Source organism: Procambarus clarkii, chromosome 39 (genome assembly GCF_040958095.1).
Source record: "Procambarus clarkii isolate CNS0578487 chromosome 39, FALCON_Pclarkii_2.0, whole genome shotgun sequence".
Taxonomy (NCBI): domain Eukaryota; kingdom Metazoa; phylum Arthropoda; class Malacostraca; order Decapoda; family Cambaridae; genus Procambarus; species Procambarus clarkii.
Window position 1 is genome coordinate 22,087,122 of NC_091188.1, and position 25,518 is coordinate 22,112,639.

General features: G+C 37.4%; 2 protein-coding genes across 6 annotated transcripts in view; one reads left to right on the plus strand and one right to left on the minus strand.

Moving 5' to 3' along the window:
* The first annotated feature begins 249 nt into the window (after positions 1 to 249).
* Positions 250 to 8,087, plus strand: LOC138372769 (uncharacterized). Of its 2 annotated transcripts, XM_069338391.1 has the most exons (13): positions 250 to 369; positions 1,460 to 1,531; positions 1,999 to 3,273; positions 3,618 to 3,722; positions 3,878 to 4,107; positions 4,313 to 4,491; positions 5,080 to 5,197; positions 5,433 to 5,524; positions 6,368 to 6,575; positions 6,709 to 6,879; positions 7,160 to 7,344; positions 7,597 to 7,830; positions 7,983 to 8,087. In XM_069338391.1, exons 7-12 carry the CDS (start codon positions 5,116 to 5,118, stop codon positions 7,822 to 7,824), a joined length of 966 nt encoding a protein of 321 aa, XP_069194492.1. In that variant the 5' UTR covers positions 250 to 369; positions 1,460 to 1,531; positions 1,999 to 3,273; positions 3,618 to 3,722; positions 3,878 to 4,107; positions 4,313 to 4,491; positions 5,080 to 5,115; the 3' UTR covers positions 7,825 to 7,830; positions 7,983 to 8,087. The 2 variants fall into 2 exon arrangements, with proteins under 2 accessions (XP_069194492.1, XP_069194493.1); XM_069338392.1 differs by lacking the exons at positions 250 to 369; positions 1,460 to 1,531; positions 1,999 to 3,273; ... (2 more) ...; positions 4,313 to 4,491; positions 7,983 to 8,087 and adding an exon at positions 4,570 to 4,865 and having other exon boundaries at positions 7,597 to 7,976.
* Positions 8,088 to 19,332: 11,245 nt separating this feature from the next.
* LOC138372518 (uncharacterized) overlaps positions 19,333 to 25,518 on the minus strand; it is a 59,754-nt gene continuing 53,568 nt past the window's right edge. For 3 of the 4 annotated variants that reach the window (XR_011230884.1, XR_011230885.1, XR_011230886.1), the window contains 2 exons: positions 21,288 to 21,493; positions 19,333 to 19,946 (listed from right to left, as the gene is read on the minus strand). Coding sequence is in view for 1 of the 4 variants with exons in the window: in XM_069337993.1 (XP_069194094.1) it covers positions 19,908 to 19,946; positions 21,288 to 21,493; positions 23,141 to 23,243 (348 nt within the window). In the remaining 3 variants the exon portion in view is untranslated. Of the gene's footprint in view, positions 19,947 to 21,287; positions 21,494 to 23,140; positions 23,536 to 25,518 lie in introns of those variants that run through there. The other variant, XM_069337993.1, reaches the window with a different exon arrangement.

Below are 25,518 nucleotides of genomic sequence, written 5' to 3' on the forward strand. Positions count from 1 at the left end.
ATCAGAGTTGCCAGATTCCGCTTAAAATAGCAAATTGTGCTTATTTTCAAAGCTTGAGAATTTAGCTTTAAAGTAGTTAAAAAACTACGAATTTCGCAATTTGCTATGTACTTTAGTGTACTATTTTAAAATAAGATTGGTTTTTAAGCTGCAAGTCATATGAATCTCAAAAAAAGTATATTATTAACAATCTTATCTCCATAGTTCACTAGTTTCTGTAAATCAGATCTGGTAACTGTAGGCCAAGTACTGGAAGACTCAAGACACAATGTGTTGAAGCTATTCTCTTTGAAGAAGTCATCTCGACAGGATCTTCCAGCTCCAGCTATAAAACTTCACCAAACATGGATCTACCTAGTACATCAAATGGTAAGGAATTACTAAACTGTACAAAGTTTTATGCTAGAACATTTGTTACAGAATTGTCCCTGTCAGGGACAATTCAGTCCCTATTCTATGTGTACTCCATCACATAGTGACGGAGTATGTGGGAATAATTTTGTTGACACTGTCCATTTTGTCAATTCTACAACAGCAGATAATATGAATTCCCAGAGATATTTGTAACTTGAGATACTTGGTTTGGTTTGGTTAAGTTAGGTTAGGTTAGCCTAACCCAGTAAATCCTCCCCGGCTAGAATATAAACCCCGGACAAAGTGCTCGTGAAATGCCAGGCATTTGCAAATATGAGGATGTGGTTGATTAGATTATATTCTTTTCTATATCATAGATGTTCAATATATGAAAAATATTTTAGACTTAAAAATGGACCCCTGAGGTACTCAACTTAACACATTTCTTCATATTCATTCCCATTTAGTATGACCTTTTGCTCTCTTTGTTTTAACTATTGTTTTGTGCACTTTACAATTTTTTTCATGAACCTGTAATTTCCTTGCTAGTCTTCCATGTGGTACCTTATTAAAGTCTTTAGCATAATCCATGTATACTACATCCACCGGAAACCCTTTATCTGAGTACCATGTTACCATGTCCCAAAAGTGAGGAGGTTTATAAGGTAGCATCTGTTTTTAAGAAGACCATGGTGTGTCGATTGAATAAGATTGTTCACTGAAAGATGGTAAATGATTCCCTCCCTTAGGATTTTCGCCATGAGCTTGCAGATGTGTTATACCTAGCTGATTGGACATTAGTTTTGTGCTTAACTCTTTCTGCTTTTTTTTTAAATACTGTAAGGGTGAAATTTTCATATTTCAAATCTCGGGGTACTATCCCTTGGTTCAGATATTTTGTGGAAAGTATTTTCAGCAGTATTCATAGTTCTTCTGTCAGTTTATTTTCCTTTATAATTAAGGTTTGTTTTCTTTTGTACCATAGAAAGTACCACAGAAAGGTGTTATAATGTTGTGTTAGCTTTTCTGTACAATTTTTCTTTTTTGTTTGTATAAAAGGCTATGCAATGAATTCAAATATTTACGCTACCAATCAATTTTTCAGATAGATCATCGGATTTTGACAGTATGCTGTACATACCAGATGTTCCAAAAATAACTACAGACAACAATAATGGTACTGTGTTTACTATTTTTATACTTTATATATAGGAAGACAAGTTCAATCAATGAGCATTTTAATATATCATCAAAATTTTCATACATTTCTTTCACTTTGTTACACTTGTAAAAACTTATTCTTAGCTATATTTATATAAATGTTAATACCACTGTTAAATGAACATATTGATTTGTGTCCTTATTAGTTATAGCTTATTTATGTTGACCCAGCACCTTACTAAAGGGATTACCTTAACTTGTGTCACTATCTCTCTAGGGGGCTCCAGGTAGGCAGTATAGGTAATGCCACTAACATGCATATCATTATGGGAAAGTCCATAATTTAACACATAATTATAAGTAGGAAATTTGTAGCAAATTTTAAGATTATTAATAGGTACATTGTAGCATAATTTTGCATAAGCATAATTTTCTTGTTTTGTTCTTGTACTTTTCCTTCGAACAGTATTATTTTCTCTTCAGAATTTCACCGGAGAATAGCAGTGATGACTAGAGAACATCTTGAACGTGAGTACCAGAAAGCACGTGCTGCAATGATACAAAGAAATGAGTACTTGAAGAGACTCTTAAACGTGGAGGAACCAAACTCAATAAAGGTGACAAACAAGAAACAGAAAAAAGATAACATACAGGATGTATCACACATTAATTCAAAACAAAGACCAGCTGCACCCCAATCTGATGGTAATCTTCTATTATTTTCTTAACAATATTTCTACAGCTGTTATTTGTGTACTTTCCAATAATATTTGTTGCCTATTTTTAAGTGTATGCTAGACAATTATGGAGATTAAATTACTATAACACTGAACAACTTGGTAGCATAAAGTTAGTTATAGTAATATCTTGAGATTTGTCTGAAAATATTAATACTTGTATACAATTTGCAATTATGTACCATGCTTAAATCTTCAAATGTGCCACCCAGACATTCTGCCTGCTATACTTTCACCACCACACATTCAAAATGCGGGCTATTCTACTAGTGGCAGAACGTACACTCAAAGTTATTTGGCAGCTGGTGAAGAAACTTTGGAATCATTTGATGTTGGTATGTCCCAACATCATTTGTTGGTATTTAAATGAGGGTTTATTTAATGGACACACGTCATAAATATTATGTACCAAAATTGTGCTTAATGCCTATGAAATTTTGTTTAACATATTATACTAATCATTCCTTTCACTTACAAATTTTTCTTACTAATTTGTAATCCCATATTTCAAAGTACTTGCTGCAGAACTTGAACAAATTAAAGATTCTCAGCCAAGTGTTTCTGACTGGCAAAAAAGAAGAAAAAATGCAGAGATTAATTGGGGAGAAAGCAGGGCAATGCTGTTCGATTGGACATTGTCTGAGTTGGGTGTTCCAGATAAAGGTAAATTAAATATTGCTGTGTTCATTAAGGTTATACTGTATAATAAGCATCATATGCATATTAATGACACTCTATTAATACATTTAGACTTCAGATTGTTTAAAATGTTAGGTATACAGTATTTAAAATTAGTATAAATAATTACCCCTTTTTTCATCAGGTAAAGTTTGTGTACAATGTACAAATTGTGAGGCAAGCATCAAATGTGAAGACTGTTTTGCATTTTTGTGTCACATTTGTGACCAAATGCAACATTTTCTCATGCCTTTCCACCACAGATTATATTGGAAAAATGGCTTTTATGAGCCATTAGACCCGACACAAACTGTGTGCCCTGAAGGAAATATCTTTCACTGGAGTAAGTATACGATACCTGTATAAAATCCGTACTTTGTTCCGAGATTACTTCTACTTCCCAATCCCAGTCTAGAGCTACGATTATCTTGGTATAACAAAATAAAATGAATAAATGTTTCATTTCAGTCATTACAACATTTGGAGAAGTCTTAAAGTTTAAACCTGACACTTGGTTTTATAGATTGATTTAATCGTCTGATTGTTTCTTTTCTGTGAATTTCTCAGTCATTATCTGGAGAATAATGTCAATATTTTGTACAATCAAGAAACAATGAAATATTCAGTCTGAAATTCTTTTCCATAAAACTCATTTTGTCAAACTGTCTTCCTTTTCTTTGTTACCAGAACCTGTTGTACCAGCCCAACCACCAAATTCTTGCCCCAACTGCACAGATTGCAAGTTTAAAATTTCAAGCTCCAGCAATCTCTGCATCTTCATCACTATAATGGGTAAATAAACTTTAAAATTTACCCTTTTATTTCCATTACCGGATATTCCTGAATCACAATACATTTTGAAATTTTTGTTGCTATAAATGTTAATTTTTACATCACTATTTTAGCAAGTCGCCACACCACTCAATGCACTGTATTTTAAACTACAGGAAGGTATGACCTCTATACTCCAATCTATACATGCCACTGTGGATATGAGCATCAACAACTAGGCAAGACCATGCACAAGTCTGGTTTCTATTCATCATTAGGAAAGAGCAGCACATTCTACAGCACCAGTCTGCTTGAATCATGGCACCATATAAAAAGAAATTGTCCTGGAACATCATTTCGGGCATTAGTCACTGCACTGGAATCCTTTGGTGCTTCTCGTGGGCGTGTATGTTTTGATACCGTTATTCTTAATATTTTCAGTTTTATATTTCAATACAAAAATTATCAAAATTTTGTAGTAATGTATATTCATTTATTAATAATTAGTTTTTAATTTTGTTCAAACACAAAATGGAATGTTTTTTTTGTTTATTTATCTTATGTCATAATATGCATTTTAAATGTCACCATCTAAAAAATTCTATTCCTAGATTGGACCCATTAATTATATAACTTCGAAGAGAGTGTTCTTCGAATGGCGATTCCAGCAATATGAGCTGAGAAAAATTAGAGGAGAAGCTGACAATGAGTGTCCTGCTTGTGATAAAACCCCTTTAGCAGTACATATTGATGGCAACAAGAAGCTGTATCGTTACAACAAAGTTGGGAGGTAATAAAATGTGCTTTACAGATACTTAATGTATAGTATTCTTTTGTTCTCTACACACACTATATTATAATGAATTATATTGTCTTCAAATTAATGTTCTTATAAATAAAGTATGCACATATAAATATACATTGTCATATGACATATTTTTTAACTGAGTATGTCTTTATAGTTTGCCTTTCAATTGCATCCATATCATCATTTTATTTATCTAACACCATGTAAATTTTTGTTTTATGTAAAATTTAGCAGTGCATCAGAATTCTTCATATAAAACATTTTTTGATACCCCATTACCCATTGTTTAATATTAGCCACAAGCAAAGCCATTTTTAGGAGTCCTACATGCAAAAGGACATGCTTGGTATTGTCAGGTAAATAAAAATATAACATTACATTTATGTATACTAATTAAATTTAATGTAATGTATACATTACATTAAATATAATAAGTACAGTTTGTGTAAAAAAATTTAAGATTTCTGATTGTTTAAGATTAATGATATACGTATCATTTAATATAGTAGGAGGCTTTTAATTTTTGTACAATAATTTGAATTTTTTTTACTGTATACTTTTATGTTAAAGGTATTATATGGAGGGCGGTGGCAAGAAGGAAGTGGCATGACTTTAGGGGAAGAGGCAGAGCAAGTGTTTGCATACCTCTCACGATACAACTCTACAACTAAAAACATGCTGAAAGCTGGTATTTGTTTATATGGTTCATCTGATCAAGTTTTTTATTATTTTACCTGCCCTGTAATCAGTATAATGCGATTTGTATTCAGTATTCAATAAGTATCAACTCCCTCAAATAATCAATAAAAGAATGAAAACATATTGGTCAAACTTGAGTTGGTCTTGGTGAGTAAAGGTATGTTATGAAACTGTTATTAATCTATGCTCTTCAAGATGTTCATTGCTATAAATATTTTTCTCAGAAAGAACAGAAGAACTCACAGAGGGTGCAGTCTTTTGGAACCATCGAAAAATTGATGGACTGGCTCGTGCATTAGTTACTCGACTCAGAAAGGTACTAAAAATAATATATATTTATTTTATTTATTTGTATTTATTTTGAAACTTATTATAATGCATTTATATGTGAAAGGTATTATAATGCATTTATAGGTTAGTTATGTGTTCAGATCATGTACTACATATATTTTCCATTATAAATTAGCGACCATTTCCTTGAATTAACTGCTTGAACTTTTTCAATATATCAATAAGGTTAATTTGTATAAAGTATATAGTATTTAATTAACCTAAATGTATGATTCCGAGATATATCAAATGTGTTCACAGAGAAATCACAGTATCGTGATATATCACGGGAACTGTGATGAGGGTTTGAACCCCATGCACTGAGTGCTCTCAGATGCATGCTCTAGTTCACTACGCCACGACATGGTCAGATGAATTGCAACTTGGAGTACTACTGCACCCACAAGGATCCCAAGGCTTCCACTGAAGCCAAACCAGGTTTCACACAATTCCCCCATGAACTCGGTCTCTGTCATTCAGTAGTTCTGCCTTTGATGCCCCCATTTCAATGTCTTTCTCCATGTATTGATATATCACAATAATATGAATTCTATGTGTATTGAAAGGGCCATCAGAGGTAAAACTACTGGAGGACACAGACCAAGTACATGGGAAACTGCATGCACAACCGCCCATGGAATGGGTATGGGGGTGCATAATTAACAAAAATTGAATTGTGGGTTCATTAGTACCCTAGGATGCAATTCTTTTGACCATGTTGTGGCGCATTCAACTACAGCAAGCATCTGGGAATGCCAAGCCCATAGGTTCGAACCACTCATCATGGTTAATGTGATTTGTTCATTAAATTTATTATATTTTCAAATAGGCCAGAGAGACGGAAATAACAGTTTCAAATGAGATCGACAAACTTGATGTTCAAAAGTCATTGATTCAAGAATGGCGATCTGACCTACAAATGATTTGTAAGGAGTTAGAGTTAAACACTGGAACAACCTCGAAGAACATAAAATATTCTATCGAGGCAGTTGCAGACTCTATCAGGCATCGCAAAAATCTGATTGCCACTGATGCAGGTAGGCTTACTATTTCTTTGTTAACTCTGAAGCAATTTCTATTTAGCTCTTGTCTATAATTTCTATGTAGGTAAATGATGAGGAAATTTTTTTAACAACTTTAAAACTTTCAGCCAAAAAACTTTATTTGCAGCATCCAGTAAAATGCGCTCTTCCCTCCGGCACAGAAATGAGTGTGATAGGAAAAAGCTTCAAGGCTTCATAAAAATCTACAATAGTGAAAACTCTGAAATTCTCAGTGAAAAGGATGCAATAGAAGGTATCCTGCCATGGCACAATTTATTGCCTCATCATAGCCAAAATGGTATGTAACTACATCTCATTTTATCAGGGGTTACAATTCGGCCTTATCAAGATAACTAACATTTAGCATGCATAATGGATAAGCTTTACTTATTTTTGAAGTAAAATATCATCACTACTGTTTGTAAAATAGGTGCAGTATCATAATCCGTAGGTTTTTATCAGGTTGATACTGCACAATAAACTATGTATAGTATGTATAATGCAAGTACCTAAACTGTAATTACATTAAATTGAGTTGTAGTTTACTTGCAGTAAATATGAATTTCCTCTTTTATTAGTGTCCCTTGCTCAAAAAAAGAAGGCAGTAGAAGATGTGGAGCTTCAGAAGAGATCCAGAGAAGAGCAACAACACACTGTTCAAGAAATGCTGCATTATCTCGCATATTACAAGAATAAGAGAGAGATTTTAACCGAACATACTGAAGAGTTGTTATGTGGAATTTTTCCTTCATATCTAAGCAAGGTAAGCTAACAGCCTAAATGTGTGTTGCAATTCAGTTCTTCATAAACATTTATCCAGCAGAATTTTATACTTGTCTTGCTATTTACAACTTTGACAGGTAGACAATTCCATGGTTTTCATATACTGTACTGGTGTGTTTTACATATATTTGAACTTTTACCGAAAACTTTATTTATTTATTCTAATTTCTTTAGTATTTTCAGGGAAATTTGTAAATGTCTTAAACCCCATTAAATAGTCTATATATTACAGGATCCTAACAAGTACACTATTGAAGAGAAGCACCTATCAACCAAAAATAAGAGTGGAATCTTGGCTCTTTTGAAGCAAGGGCAAAAGAAGTGTTCTGACAAGCTGAGTGATGCAAAGCGTTTATTTGGATACCAGGAAGAGGATGTTGATGTTTCCGAGCCCTACCTGGAGCTTTGTGACAGTGAAGATGATGATGATGAAGATGAAGATTTACTACTAAACTCATGATACAAAAGTTAAGTATAATAAATTTTACCTGATTTCTCTTGCTAATTTCTCTTACTTAATTTCTCTAATTTCTAATTATCCTAGCCCTAAGATTACTACTGGCCTCCATTGCCTTGCCTGCACTTTGTTTCCCCCTTAACCATATCACTCATTCTTACAGGTGTGAGACAGAGAGGTACAAGATCATCCAAGAGGAACAACACCTGAAGCACCCAACATTTGGGTGTTTTAATTAATAAAAACGCCCTTCATGGCTTCACTCATCCTGGCTGGTTTAATTAAAAAAACCTAACCTAAACCTAATATATATACCTCTAGAGTCAAGGGAGTTAAGTTTTAGGCTGCACAATGAAACTGCTATTGACAATTTTATAACTGCTGCTGATAATGTCTGTCCTGTGACTTTTTTGTAAGCATAACCAAAAGGCTTAACAATCCCTTGCTTACAAAGGGAATACTTAAACCCATTAATAAAAAACATGACCTTGAGAAGAAGTATAGGTTAGGAATTGTCTCCAAAGAATTCTCATGCTCTTCAACAGGTCACTTGAACTCCAAACCTTTCCAGTTATCCTAAAAAAAGCGAGTTACCCCTGTACACAAATGTGGTGATCTCACAGATGTTAACAATTACAGACCTATATCAATCCTGCCTAACTTGTCAACATTTTTTGAAAAACTAATCTACAAGCAGTTTTACTCTTATCTAGCCAAACACCATATACTTAGTACTAGGCTGTACAAGAATATAACAACTCTTGTATATATCTCAAAAAAAAAAAAAAAAAAAAAAAAAGCACAAGACGAAGCTTGAAAAAGTTTAGTGGTATGCAAATAGGCTAGTCCCAGGACTAAGAGGCATGAGTTACGAGGACAGGCTGCGAGAAATGCAATTGATAGGGTACATAAAGATAAACTGTTTAACACGGGTGGTAGGCGAACAAGGGGACACAGGTGGAAACTTAGTACCCAAATGAACCACTAGGATGTTAGAAAGAACTTTTTCAGTGTCAGAGTAGTTAATAGATGGAATGCATTAGGCAGTGATGTGGTGGAGGCTGACTCCATACACAGTTTCAAATGCAGATATGATAGAGCCCAGTAGGCTCAGGAATCTGTACATCAGTTGATTGCCAGTTGAGAGGTGGGACCAAAGAGCCAGAGCTCAACCCCCCGCAACCACAACTAGGTGAGTATACACACACACACACACACACACGTATACACACACACACACAGACACAAACATACACACACTAATGCCTCTATTCACCTTGCAGTAAATAGGAACCTGAAAGTCAGGAAGCTGCTAAAGGCTGCATCTTGGGGATGTGTGAGTGTGTTAGATAAAAATATATGTTGTTTAGATATGATGGAGGAAAAGAGGCCGAGAGTCGGTACATTAGACAACCGACGCTTAGAAAGGCGGGGTCCAAGAGCTAACAGCTAAATCTTGGAAATAATAAATTAAAATATTTAATACACCCACATACATGTTTCACATTATTTTGGCTGAGGGCACACTGAGGGCTGATGGCCCCGTCGACGGGGCAGGAAGTCGGTGGTTGATCAAAGGCCTCCCACATCCTCCACATACCTGAGGATTATTCCGGCTTAATTTTAAACGGAAGTAATGTCTTGGCATTTACGGCTTCAGCGGGTGGGTGGGTCCGTGGGTTTATTACACTGTGAGTGAAAACAATCGCCTATTCTCTATTTTATATTGCGGCTTGTAGAGCTAGAAGCTGTTGCCTCTTGTGTGCGTTGCACAAGGGGATTAATATCTGGATTAATAGCTTTCAATATTTCCAGTATTTTTTAAGGTAACGCTTAAATACCGAAGATACTGCTATTGGACACCGCTTAATTGACAATGTCTCAACAACGCAGGCTAAAGATGTGCGTGGCTCCTGCTATTGCAATGATGCTCATTTGTTTTTCAATGATGGGCCTTAGTTGCCCCCTCTCTAACTTACCGTTCTAAATACCCCTTCTCCATCTTCCGCAAACATTTCCCCTCATACATCTCCCCCCTTTCCTCCTGTCCCCCTTGTCCATCTTTGTCCCCCTGTCCATCTTTGTCCCCTGTCCCTCACTTTGTCCCCTTGCCCACATTTTCTGTCCTCTGTCCCAGATCCCTTTCCCCCTCTCTGTCCCCCTGTCCCCCCTTTCCATCTCTCTGTCCCCCTGTCCCTCTCTATCCCATTGTCCCTGTCTCTGTCCCCCCTGTCTCTCTCTGTCCCCCTGTTCTTCTCTGTCCTCCTGTTCCTCTCTCTGTCCCCCTGTCACTCTCTGTCCCCCTGTTCCTCTATGTCCCCCTGCCCATCTCTCTGTCCCCTGTACCTCTCTGTCCCCCTGCCCACTCTTTCTGTCCGCTGTCCATCATCTGTCCCCCTCCCTTTCCTCCAGTCCCCCTATCCATCTCTGTCCCCTTGTCCCTGTCTCTCCTCTGTCCCCTCTCTCTTGGTCTCCTGCCCCCCTCTCCTCCCTCTGTCCCCCGGTCCCCCTCTCTGACCCTGTCCCTCTGTCTCTGTCTCTGTCCATGTCCCCCTCTCTGTCCCTGTCTCCCTCCCTGTCCCACTGCTCCCCCTCTGTTCCCCCGTCCCTCCTCTGGCCCTGTCCGTCTGTCCCTGTCCCTCTGTCTCTGCCTCTCCTCGTTTCTGACATTCTCTGTGTCAGCCTATCTCTCTGTCTCTTTCCTCGCTCTATCTCTGTCATTCTCTCACTGACTTTGCATATCCTTATCTATACGTCTCTGTGTCTAACATTCTCTCCCTGACTCTGTCTATATCTATTTCTCTGTCTCGATCTTCATCTCTTTCTCTCTCTCTCTCTCTCTCTCTCTCTCTCTCTCTCTCTCTCTCTCTCTTTCTCTCTCTCTCTCTCTCTCTCTCTCTCTCTCTCTCTCTCTCTCTCTCTCTCTCCTTACATACATACATACATACATACATACATACATACATACATACATACATACGTACATACATACATACATACATACATTTATTTAACACATGTGGTACACGCACAAGGGGACACAGGTGGTGGAGGCTGATTCCATACACAGTTTCAAGTGTATGGAAAGTGTATGTATTCAAGTGTATGTATTCAAGTGGCGGGACCAAAGAGCCAAAGTTCAACCCTTGCAACCACAACTAGGTTAGTACATACATACATACATAAGATATAAAACAGTGGAGGATTCCCAGGTAGAACAATCAACCACAATGCCCATTACCCCTTTACCCTGATGTCCTTAACTACACAACTATACAAGAGTCATTAACACGTGTAATGGCTGATCCCCCATCTTTCATTTTATCAGCTTAGTTCCTTTATTATGCCCCAATTACTCATCCCTTGAGCGGTAGTTAAACTGAACCCAAATTTAAAAAAAGTTCCTTGCTAAGCAAGCTACAGTCTTGATAAGTCAGATATATTGTTTGTTAACACATTTCTCAACAATGAACAGTCAGTTTTATCAAGCTAACATATCCTAACACAACGAGTGAGAGTATTAACTGGTATAATTATTTTATTAGACCAGTATATATTATTAGATTATACTGGTATAATTATATATATATATATATATATATATATATATATATATATATATATATATATATATATATATATATATATATATATATGTATGTATGTATGAGTGTGTGTGTACATGTGTATACAACATTAATAATTTTGTAACTAGCGTCAAACATTGTTATTTGCTTAGCTAAACGAACTAGAGGGTTCCGGTCCTGAACCGATTATGTGCCTCTGTAATCCTTTACACCACGGCCCACGGGATGGGTATGGGGTGCATAATAAAGAAAGCAATAGAAGAAATTGAAATTGCATAATACGGTTATTGACATTCAATAATAGTAAGATAAAGCAATGAGGACCAAATGGGAGACCAGTGATCAGTGTCTTGTATTCCCTGCAATACCTCAAATCCTACGTACCTCACTGACAGGCTCCAGTATGTTTCTGTGAATAATTCAATTTCTCCCACCCTACCCATCAACATTGGTGTTCCTCAGGGCAGCATACTTGGCATACTTGGGTATCCTTTGGAGGTGCTTATCCAGTTCTCACTTGAACACTATGAGGGGATTGCCAGTTATGCCATGCAGTTATGCAATGTATGAATCTATCTATAAGTCCACCAATCTTTGTAAAAATTTCTTGTATGGATGTACCTTACCTAAATAAACATTTATTTATTTATTATTTATATTTAGGATTCATCAACTGCCAAAGATATTCACATGTCAGTATAATTCTGGCGAGAGAGAGGTTTGGGAAAAGCCGTTATACCAACTAGTCAGCAATAAGGGTGATATTTGTGGGGCACAGGCACACTCGGCCTGGCCCATTAACCCCCAACTGACACTATAACTACTAGCTACTAGGTACATGAACATAATTACATAATTTACGTACATAATTTAAGGTACATAATTACTAGGTACATGAGGACTGGCCATTGTACTATATAGACCTGAAAAAGTGTAACTTAGCGACAACAAGAAAATATTGAATCACAAGACCAACGACGACCATTCCCTTACCCTGCCATAAACACTGAAATTTGACACCCTACCTCTGGAGCCACCCTGACCACAGGTCCACCAACTACATTTCCCTCCCTCCAACTCTGCCTCCACTTACATTGTACACCACGCAAGTGTGGACTAGTGTGTAAATCTTACTGATACCACACTTAACCTTTATTCTTTCTCAATGTGTTGTATAAAAGGATCTGATTATACCGTTTCATTTCTAACTCCTTTTCTTGGAAGAATGCCACATATGATCGTACACACACACTAGGTCTGTATAGGGTATAGGCAAGGTCTGACAAGGTATACTAGGTGAGTACTAGTTGAGTACTTACACACAAGATATTCTAGGTGAGACTAGGTGAGTATACACACACACGCAACATATACTAAGTTAGTACACCCAGAAACAAGATATACTAGGTGAATACACACATACAAGGTATACTAGGTGAGTACTAGTTGAGAACTTACACACAAGATATTCTAGGTGAGACTAGGTGAGTATACACACACACACGCAACATATACTAAGTTAGTACACCCAGAAACAAGATATACTAGGTGAATACACACATACAAGGTATACTAGGTGAGTACTAGTTGAGAACTTACACACAAGATATTCTAGGTGAGACTAGGTGAGTATACACACACACACGCAACATATACTAGGTTAGTACACCCAGAAACAAGATATACTAGGTGAATACACACATACAAGGTATACTAGGTGAGTACTAGTTGAGAACTTACACACAAGATATTCTAGGTGAGACTAGGTGAGTATACACACACACACGCAACATATACTAGGTTAGTACACCCAGAAACAAGATATACTAGGTGAATACACACATACAAGGTATACTAGGTGAGTACTAGTTGAGAACTTACACACAAGATATTCTAGGTGAGACTAGGTGAGTATACACACACACACGCAACATATACTAGGTTAGTACACCCAGAAACAAGATATACTAGGTGAATACACACATACAAGGTATACTAGGTGAGTACTAGTTGAGAACTTACACACAAGATATTCTAGGTGAGACTAGGTGAGTATACACACACACACGCAACATATACTAGGTTAGTACACCCAGAAACAAGATATACTAGGTGAATACACACATACAAGGTATACTAGGTGAGTACTAGTTGAGAACTTACACACAAGATATTCTAGGTGAGACTAGGTGAGTATACACACACACACGCAACATATACTAGGTTAGTACACCCAGAAACAAGATATACTAGGTGAATACACACATACAAGGTATACTAGGTGAGTACTAGTTGAGAACTTACACACAAGATATTCTAGGTGAGACTAGGTGAGTATACACACACACACGCAACATATACTAGGTTAGTACACCCAGAAACAAGATATACTAGGTGAATACACACATACAAGGTATACTAGGTGAGTACTAGTTGAGAACTTACACACAAGATATTCTAGGTGAGACTAGGTGAGTATACACACACACACGCAACATATACTAGGTTAGTACACCCAGAAACAAGATATACTAGGTGAATACACACATACAAGGTATACTAGGTGAGTACTAGTTGAGAACTTACACACAAGATATTCTAGGTGAGACTAGGTGAGTATACACACACACACGCAACATATACTAGGTTAGTACACCCAGAAACAAGATATACTAGGTGAATACACACATACAAGGTATACTAGGTGAGTACTAGTTGAGAACTTACACACAAGATATTCTAGGTGAGACTAGGTGAGTATACACACACACACGCAACATATACTAGGTTAGTACACCCAGAAACAAGATATACTAGGTGAATACACACATACAAGGTATACTAGGTGAGTACTAGTTGAGAACTTACACACAAGATATTCTAGGTGAGACTAGGTGAGTATACACACACACACGCAACATATACTAGGTTAGTACACCCAGAAACAAGATATACTAGGTGAATACACACATACAAGGTATACTAGGTGAGTACTAGTTGAGAACTTACACACAAGATATTCTAGGTGAGACTAGGTGAGTATACACACACACACGCAACATATACTAGGTTAGTACACCCAGAAACAAGATATACTAGGTGAATACACACATACAAGGTATACTAGGTGAGTACTAGTTGAGAACTTACACACAAGATATTCTAGGTGAGACTAGGTGAGTATACACACACACACGCAACATATACTAGGTTAGTACACCCAGAAACAAGATATACTAGGTGAATACACACATACAAGGTATACTAGGTGAGTACTAGTTGAGAACTTACACACAAGATATTCTAGGTGAGACTAGGTGAGTATACACACACACACGCAACATATACTAGGTTAGTACACCCAGAAACAAGATATACTAGGTGAATACACACATACAAGGTATACTAGGTGAGTACTAGTTGAGAACTTACACACAAGATATTCTAGGTGAGACTAGGTGAGTATACACACACACACGCAACATATACTAGGTTAGTACACCCAGAAACAAGATATACTAGGTGAATACACACATACAAGGTATACTAGGTGAGTACTAGTTGAGAACTTACACACAAGATATTCTAGGTGAGACTAGGTGAGTATACACACACACACGCAACATATACTAGGTTAGTACACCCAGAAACAAGATATACTAGGTGAATACACACATACAAGGTATACTAGGTGAGTACTAGTTGAGAACTTACACACAAGATATTCTAGGTGAGACTAGGTGAGTATACACACACACACGCAACATATACTAGGTTAGTACACCCAGAAACAAGATATACTAGGTGAATACACACATACAAGGTATACTAGGTGAGTACTAGTTGAGAACTTACACACAAGATATTCTAGGTGAGACTAGGTGAGTATACACACACACACGCAACATATACTAGGTTAGTACACCCAGAAACAAGATATACTAGGTGAATACACACATACAAGGTATACTAGGTGAGTACTAGTTGAGAACTTACACACAAGATATTCTAGGTGAGACTAGGTGAGTATACACACACACACGCAACATATACTAGGTTAGTACACCCAGAAACAAGATATACTAGGTGAATACACACATACAAGGTATACTAGGTGAGTACTAGTTGAGAACTTACACACAAGATATTCTAGGTGAGACTAGGTGAGTATACACACACACACGCAACATATACTAGGTTAGTACACCCAGAAACAAGATATACTAGGTGAATACACACATACAAGGTATACTAGGTGAGTACTAGTTGAGAACTTACACACAAGATATTCTAGGTGAGACTAGGTGAGTATACACACACACACGCAACATATACTAGGTTAGTACACCCAGAAACAAGATATACTAGGTGAATACACACATACAAGGTATACTAGGTGAGTACTAGTTGAGAACTTACACACAAGATATTCTAGGTGAGACTAGGTGAGTATACACACACACACGCAACATATACTAGGTTAGTACACCCAGAAACAAGATATACTAGGTGAATACCCTAACACCAACCTCCTACAGTACACAACACCAACCTCCCACAGTACACCTCCCACAGGTAACCCCAGCACCAACCTCCCACAGTACACAACACCAACCTCCCACAGTACACATCCCACAGGTAACCCCAGCACCAACCTCCCACAGTACACAACACCAACCTCCCACAGTACACAACACCAACCTCCCACAGGTAACCCCAACACCAACCTCCCACAGTACACCTCCCACAGGTAACCCCAGCACCAACCTCCCACAGTAACCCCAACACCAACCTCCCACAGTACACAACACCAACCTCCCACAGTACACATCCCACAGGTAACCCCAGCACCAACCTCCCACAGTACACCTCCCACAGGTAACCCCAACACCAACCTCCCACAGTACACAACACCAACCTCCCACAGTACACCTCCTACAGGTAACCCCAACACCAACCTCACACAGTACACCTCCCACAGTAACCCCAGCACCAACCTCCCACAGTAACCCCAACACCAACCTCCCACAGTACACAACACCAACCTCCCACAGTACACATCCCACAGGTAACCCCAGCACCAACCTCCCACAGTACACCTCCCACAGGTAACCCCAACACCAACCTCCCACAGTACACCTCCCACAGGTAACCCCAGCACCAACCTCCCACAGTACACAACACCAACCTCCCACAGTACACATCCCACAGGTAACCCCAGCACCAACCTCCCACAGTACACAACACCAACCTCCCACAGTACACCTCCCACAGGTAACCCCAGCACCAACCTCCCACAGTACACCTCCTACAGGTAACCCCAACACCAACCTCACACAGTACACCTCCCACAGTAACCCCAGCACCAACCTCCCACAGGTACAAAATGAAGCCATGAGAATTATCTTAGGATGCCCAAGAAATGCTATGATTGAGAAAATCAGGATGGAGTTGAATCTGCAGAGTATTGGGGATAGAATTGCAGAGATAAATGTAGCTTCTGCCATTAGATTAATGAGAGGTGGGGGAGCTAATGAATTGGTCCTCTCAGTTCAAAAGGTGGGAAGTACTGAACAATGTATGATGAAGAAAAGAGCATATATGAATACCTTATGTTCTAATGTTATTAAGTATGATGTTATTTCAGAGTGTATTGCTGTGCCCAAGAGAAAATTTACACCACCATGGGAGGATTGTAATGTAGATGTAGTAATTACTCCCTTGCAAAAGAAAAAAAGTATGTATGAAATAGGAGAGCTGAGGGCAACATATGATTGTATAATTAGAAAATTGCCTACAGAAAACACTCTACTACATGTATATTGTGATGGGTCAGTAGCTAGGGATGGGAAGGCAGGATGTATATTGTGATGGGTCAGTAGCTAGGGATGGGAAGGCAGGATGTATATGTTCTTAACATTCTGAAACCTATATTGTTTGCTGATGATACTACACTCATCTACTCCAACCCCAACCCACATACACTAAATACTGTAATGTTGTTAATAATGAACTAAAAAAAGTCCACTTATGGATGTCAACCAACAAACTAACACTTAACATAGAAAAGACCTACTACATCTTATTTGGAAGCAAATCTACAAATGCAATTCAGCTTCAGATGACAATGTAAACATTAGCAATAACAATGATGGAAAGTTTCTTGGTCTATTCTTAGACAAGAGACTCAACTTCAGTACCCACATACAATACATAACTAAGAAAGTCTCTAAAACAGTTGGTATACTCTCCAAAATCAGATATTATGTACCTAACCCTGCTCTCATCTCTATATTATACACTAATCTATCCCTATCTCAACTATGGTATCTGTGCATGGGGTTCAACCACTGCAAACCACTGCAAACCACCTCAAGTCCATCATCACCCAGCAAAAATCTGCTATCAGAATAATATCAAATTCTGCTTTCAGACAACACACAGCCCCCTTGTTTAACTCCCTAAACATGCTAAACATAATCTCACTCCATAAATTCTCTTGTGTCAACTACATTTACAAAACCCTGTTCTTAAATGCAAATCCTGCTCTGAAACTCTTCCTGGACAGATGTAATAGGACCCATTATCACCACACCAGAAATAAATATCTCTTTGATATCCCCAGAGTTAAACTTGTATAAATAAATAAATAAATAAATAAATATGTTTATTCAGGTAAGGTACATACATACAAGTAATGTTACATTAATGGATCGATATATAGATAGAGCTAGTACATACAATGCCTAAAGCCACTATTACGCAACGCGTTTCGGGCAGGAAAAACATTAATATCTAGAACTTAATACTAATTGAGCATAAAGAATAAAATGTGTTGAGAACAAATACAAATAAAGATAAAAAAAAGAGGGAACATGACTGAAAAAGCAGCACAAATACAATAGGTTGACAAACAGTGTTGATTAAAAAAAAAAAAAAAATAACAGACATGGGTTGACAATAGAGGGGTAAGGTAGGTTAGTGAATTTATTAGGTAGTGTTTAGTTTTTATCTTAAACTGGTTGAGAGAGGTACAGTCTTTAACATGGTTGGGAAGATCATTCCACATTCTGGGTCCCTTGATTTGTAGAGCATTTCTAGTTTGATTAAGTCGTATTCTTGGAATATCAAAACTGTATTTTTTTCTGGTGTGGTGCTCATGGGTTCTGTTACAACCTTCAATGAAGCTTTTGAGCTTATATGTATGTATTTGTAATGTATGTATGTAAACAATGTATTTATTATCATTTATCAATTCTGATAGAAATTACCTACTTAAAATTATCTGTTAGATTAAGGACCTGCCTGAAACGCTGCGCATACTAGTGGCTTTACAAGATTGTAAATACTGTACTATTCAATGTATTCTCACAACCCCAATGTACCTACTTGTATATATATAAATAAAATAAAATAAAATATTGTGATGGGTCAGTAGCTAGGGATGGGAAGGCAGGATGCAGTATGCCAAACTGAATTCGTGCGCCCCTTGAGGGACTTGAAGTAGAGGGATAGGGATCACAGGATAAGTATGGGTTGCACAAACTACTGGTAACAGGATGAGTATGGGTTGCACAATTAATTACTACAAAGTGGTTGAGTATGGGGTGCATGTAAATGAAGACTCCCAAGAAGCAAATTAGAGATCAGCCCAAGCTTCATCTTGAGGCAAAGCTCAATGCCTTAAGCCATATTGATGCTCTGTCCACAGAGCATTCTCTCTCTCAAATCATAATAGTATACTAATGGTTCCCTACACCACCCCTCAGGTGCAGCTGCAGCAGGCTTGGGTGACATGATGACTATGGGGTGCACAATAAACTAACACTCACAGAATGAGTATGGGCTGCACAATAAGCTACCTCTCACAAGATTAGTAATAAAGAAACATTAATTTTTTGGGTAGGGTGACTGAAACTCATCCTGGGGTAAAAATGTTTATTTAAATTTATTATAGTTAAATGAATTTAGTAAATTATTCCATATATTGTATTATAAGTGAATTGACACTAAACTATAAATGATACTAATAAGGTTTTAAAAATGAAAAACAGTAAAAATCCTTCATGTAAGATATGGAAGTTGAAAAGTAAATTAACTGTAAACTAAATTATAAACTGTAGACATAATATAAAGTATTATAAGTAAAATACCTATAAACTACCAAATAATGTGTAAGGAACCATTTCTATTGTTTGTCCTTTTTTACCTGTTTCCTCAGGTATTTTAAAATTCCCATTCCGTTGTTACTACACTGTTTTCCTGGTGTAGTTCCCTGTGGTTCAAATTTTACTACTTGTACTTCTTGCTGTTTCTGAAGGATTGCTAATGGTAGCCCTTGTTGCACCGGCGGAACTTTTTGTAAATGTTCCACCTGCGGAACTTTTTGTAATTGTTGAATTTCTTGCACCTGCGGTACTTTTTGGACTTTATGCACCTGCTGCACTTGTAGCTCGTCAGGATTTTTTTCCAGGGCATTATCGCTATCACCTTCTGATCCTAATGTAAGTTTATCTGCATCAAGCTTCCTTGTGCGTGCTGGAATAAAAAATAAAAATAAAAAATAAAAAATTTTGAAATGGAAGATCCTGTGTAACAAATTTAATCAGTTACTATGATCGAGCCGCAGAAATTTTACAGGAAAGATATGGTTGGGTTGACTGCATCTATCTGGACCTAAAAGAGGCATTCAATAGAATTCCACATAAGAGTTTGTTCTGGAAACTGGAACATATTGGAGGGGTGACAGGTAAGCTTCTAACATGGATTAAAAAATTTCAAACTGATAGAAAAATGAGGGCAGTAATCAGAGGCAATGTATTGGACTGGAGAAATGTCACGAGTGGAGTACCACAGGGTTTAGTTCTGGCATTCATGGATAAATAATAAATAAATTGTTCATGATTTTTTTAGACAAAAGCTAGAATATGCAGCAGTTGTATGGTGCCCATATCTTAAGAAGTACATGTACAAACTTGAAATGATACAAAGACGTCATGGGTGTCATAGGGGCACCAGCACACTGGTTTGCTAAAGGGCCCTTAATGCTGTCGAGACCTTATGGGCCCTTGGACCCATTACGTTAAGACATAGTGCTGTATTGGGCCACACACTTTTTGCCATATACATCAACGACAGAGATGATTGAATTGAAATTATATATATATATATATATATATATATATATATATATATATATATATATATGTATATATATATATATATATATATATATATATATATATATATATATATATATATATATACATATATATATATATATATATATATATGTCGTATCTAATAGCCAGAACGCATTTTTTTGAAAAATTTTTCTTGATAGTTTCCTAACTAGTGTATTAAACTCGCACTGTATCTTATGAAATCCAATGCCAGAATATATGTGCCTAAACCATACAACTTTTCCATTGTAATCATTGCTATCACCTTATATCATGATTGTTATATTGAATGCATATCTTACTATATTATACCTTGAAATATTCCTCAAATTATGCTACAATTTATATGTTGATAACCCTCAAATTTTACTTTAATGTACATAGTAATCTTTGTGATACTTTCTTACAATGTACCAGCCAATTTTTTCCATTTAAGCTTTAAATTGCCTATTTAAAATTATCTGTTAGATTAAGGACCTGCCCAAAACACTATGTGTGCTAGTGGCTTTACAAGAATGTAAAAACATCAATTCTATGTACTCTCATAATCCCAGTGTGCTATCTTGTATATAAATAAATAAACAAATAGTATGTAAGTACTGTACAGCATTATTCATGTTGATTCTATACCTTATCAAGCAAGTTCAGCATAAGAAGAATACAAATGAATACAACAGATGTAGACAAACTTCAATACCTGATTTTCAATCCTTCGTAGAACCCGGCTTGCTGTATTTCGTTCTAAAGCCTTCTTGCCTTTAAGTAGAAAACGGGCTTCCTCTTCTTTCTTCATTAATTCTCTACTGTTTCGGAAGTCACACTGGCAGAACTTGCAAACATTGCTTCGGACATGCACACATTGTTTGCAGTTTGTGCATCTCCTCAAGAATTTTCCCTGAAGACCTGAAGGAAATAGTTTCTAATAAAATACTTATATTCAAATGACCTATGCTGCAAAAATTATAAGTTAAATTGTTGTTAAAATGTACTACAGTAATTAAATATATTATTTAAATTATGAAATAATCTACATTAACACTAGTGAGAGCAATGTTAAAAATTTTAGGACTGCATCTGGAAATAACTTTAATTTTGGATGTGATTAACCATGCTGTAACTCGTATAACAAAACTGAGAGGAGTTGAATCCAACAGCCTGATTGACCAGGCTGTTAATTTCAAGCGAATACTATATTATTGGAAGAAAAAAAATTATATATATATATATATATATATATATATATATATATATATATATATATATATATATATATATATATATGTCGTACCTAATAGCCAGAACGCACTTCTCAGCCTACTATGCAAGGCCCGATTTGCCTAATACGCCAAGTTTTCATGAACTAATTGTTTTTCGACGACCTAACCTACCTAACCTAACCTAACCTAACTTTTTCGGCTACCTAACCTAACCTAACCTATAAAGATAGGCTAGGTTAGGTTAGGTAGGGTTGGTTAGGTTCTGTCATATATCTACGTTAATTTTAACTCCAATAAAAAAAAAATGACCTCATACATAATGAAGTGGGTAGCTTTATCATTTCATAAGAAAAAAATTAGAGAAAATATATTAATTCAGGAAAACTTGGCTCATTAGGCAAATCGGGCCTTGCATAGTAGGCTGAGAAGTGCGTTCTGGCTACTAGGTACGACATATATATATATATATATATATATATATATATATATATATATATATATATATATAATCAATATTGTAACTTTTTTTGTGTAATGACGTTTTCAAATAAAGTTAGATAAATATACACACATACCAAAAGAATAAGGGTGGTAGGAGAAGAAAATATGAAAGTGTTCAGTGAGGATCCACAAGGTCTTCTCTGAGTACTCTTTATTTTCTTCTCCGAGGCTATGGGTCCCTACACTTGCACCAGAGGTGGTACCCCTCATATATATATATATATATATATATATATATATATATATATATATATATATATATATATATATATATATATATATATATATATATGTCGTACCTAGTAGCCCGAACGCACTTCTCAGCCTACTATGCAAGGCCCGATTTGCCTAATAAGCCAAGTTTTTATGAATTAATTGTTTTTCGACTACCTAACCTACCTAAGCTAACCTAACCTAACTTTTTCGGCTACCTAACCTAACCTAACCTATAAATATAGGTTAGGTTAGGTTAGGTAGGGTTGGTTAGGTTCGGCCATATATCTACGTTAATTTTAACTCCAATAAAAAAAATTGACCTCATACATAATGAAATGGGTAGCTTTATCATTTCATCAGAAAACAAATTAGAGAAAATATACTGTCAGGAAAACTTGGCTTATTATGCAAATCGGGCCTTGCATAGTAAGCCGAGTACGACGTTCTGGCTACTAGGTACAACATATATATATATACATACATACATACATACATACATACATACATACATACATACATACATACATACATACGTACATACATACACACATACATATATATATATATATATATGACAGTGTCAGATTCAGTTTACTACAGTTTAGTAATTTCTTACCATTTGATGTACTAGGTAGATCCATGTTTGGTGAAGTTTTATAGCTGGAGCTGGAAGATCCTGTCGAGATGACTTCTTCAAAGAGAATAGTTTCAACACACATTGTGTCTTGAGTCTACCAGTACTTGGCCTACAGTTACCAGATCTGATTTACAGAAACTAGTGAACTATGGAGATAAGATTGTTAATAATATACTTTTTTTGAGATTCATATGACTTGCAGCTTAAAAACCAACCTTATTTTAAAATAGTACACTAAAGTACATAGCAAATTGCGAAATTCGTAGTTTTTTAACTACTTTAAAGCTAAATTCTCAAGCTTTGAAAATAAGCACAATTTGCTATTTTAAGCGGAATCTGGCAACTCTGATTTAGCATGTAAACATTGACTTGCATTCACAATGTAGTTATTTATTTTTCAACAATTTAAAACGAGTTATGAAAATACACACATTGGTACATTATTGCAAAGGCACTATACTATATATATATATATATATATAAATTGTTGCAAGTCGAGCAACAAATATTTTACATTGAACAACAAATGAGATTGGAAAAGCAGTATTGCCAAAATAGACCCCAGACACACCCTGTGGGTAGTAATGGACCCCCATACCGACCCTATGAGGGGTAGTGGACCCCATAATAACACTATGGGCGATAGTGGACACTATACAAACACTATGGGCGGTAGTTGACTTCATAGAGACCCTGTGGGCGGTAAGGGACCCCCTATCGACCCTGTGGGCGGCAGTGGACCCCCTATCGATCCTGTGGGCGGCAGTGGACCCCCTACCGACCCTGTGGGCGGCAGTGGACCCCTACCGAACGTGTGGGCGGCAGTGGACCCCCTACCGACCCTGTGGGCGGCAGTGGACCCCCTATCGATCCTGTGGGCGGTAGTGGACCCCCCCCATATCGACCCTGTGGGCGGCAGTGGACCCCCTATCGATCCTGTGGGCGGCAGTGGACCCCCTACCGACCCAGTGGGTGGCAGTGGACCCCCTGCCGACCCTGTGGGCGGTAGTGGACCCCTACCGACCCTGTGGACGGTAGTTGACTTCATAGCGACCCAGTGGGCGGTAGTGGACCCCATACCGACCCTGTGGGTGGCGGTGGACTCCATACCGACTCTGTGGGCGGCAGTGAACCCTATATACTAATCCTGTGGGCGATACTGTACCCTATAGTCATCCTGTGGGGGCAATGGATGCCATACATATCCAGTGGGTGTTATTGTACCCCATACTTATTCTGTGGGTGGTTGGAGCCCCATACCCATCCTGTGGGTTATAGTGGACCCCATACTCATCCTGTGGGTGGTATTGGACCCCATACCTATCCTGTGGGTGGTTGTGAGCCCATACCCATCCTGTCGGTGGTAGTGGACGCAATACACATCCAGTGGATGGTATTGGATCCCATACCCTTCCTGTGGGTGGAAGTGATCCCCATACCATTCCTGTGGGTGGATGTGACCCCCATACTCATCCTGCGGGTGTTATTGGACCCCTTACCCACCTAACAGGTGGTAGTGGACCCTATACTAATCCTATAGTTTCCAATAATCCACACCATACCATCCTGTTTGCAGTAGTTTACCCTATATACATTCCAACATAACATCGTTTTCTGTTAGCGTTCCTACAAAACATTCTTTAAAGATTTCTAAAGCACAAACTATAGTATATAATATTGATTGGTGAAGCACTTATTCTATGTAATAATTTATTGTGCTTATTATAATTTACTAAGAACAACTAATATTTCTCAAAACAAAACTACGAGCCTTCAATAGGATGTAGCTGATCTGTAATATTATAAGAGCATGGACAATAGTAGGTGAATTTCACAACCCATGTGGGACCTGAAAACTACAATTTTCGTTATAATTGAACCAATCACGACTATTCAGCTATCTACGTTGATGGACGAGTACTGTGAGACTTAAATTGGTACGTGAGGAAGAGTTTGAGCCTTGGTAAAAAAGTTAACTGGGAATATATCACATATGTACTAAATCACATTCCACATATTGACTTTAAGCACTAGTCATATATGTACTGTCTTGTGTGAGAACGGGTTGAGGGGAGTGTGCATGTAGGGGCAGTGTGCATGTAGGGGCAGTGTGAATGTAGGGGCAGTGTGAATGTAGGGGCAGTGTGCATGTAGGGACAGTGTGAATGTAGGGACAGTGTGAATGTAGGGGCAGTATGAATGTAGGGGCAGTGTGAATGTAGGGGCAGTGTGAATGTAGGGGCAGTGTGCATGTAGGGTAGTGTGCATGTAGGGGCAGTGTGCATGTAGGGGCAGTGTGCATGTAGGGGCAGTGTGCATGTAGGGGCAGTGTGCATGTAGGGGCAGTGTGCATGTAG

Excerpts from the sequence above, each read along its gene's own strand:
- LOC138372769 (XM_069338391.1), top strand. The coding sequence starts at position 5,116 with ATGACTTTAGGGGAAGAGGCAGAGCAAGTGTTTGCATACCTCTCACGA. Across the intron at positions 5,525-6,367 it reads TAGTTACTCGACTCAGAAAG|GCCAGAGAGACGGAAATAAC; the intron begins GTACTAAAAATA and ends ATTTTCAAATAG. Across the intron at positions 6,576-6,708 it reads TCTGATTGCCACTGATGCAG|CATCCAGTAAAATGCGCTCT; the intron begins GTAGGCTTACTA and ends CTTTATTTGCAG.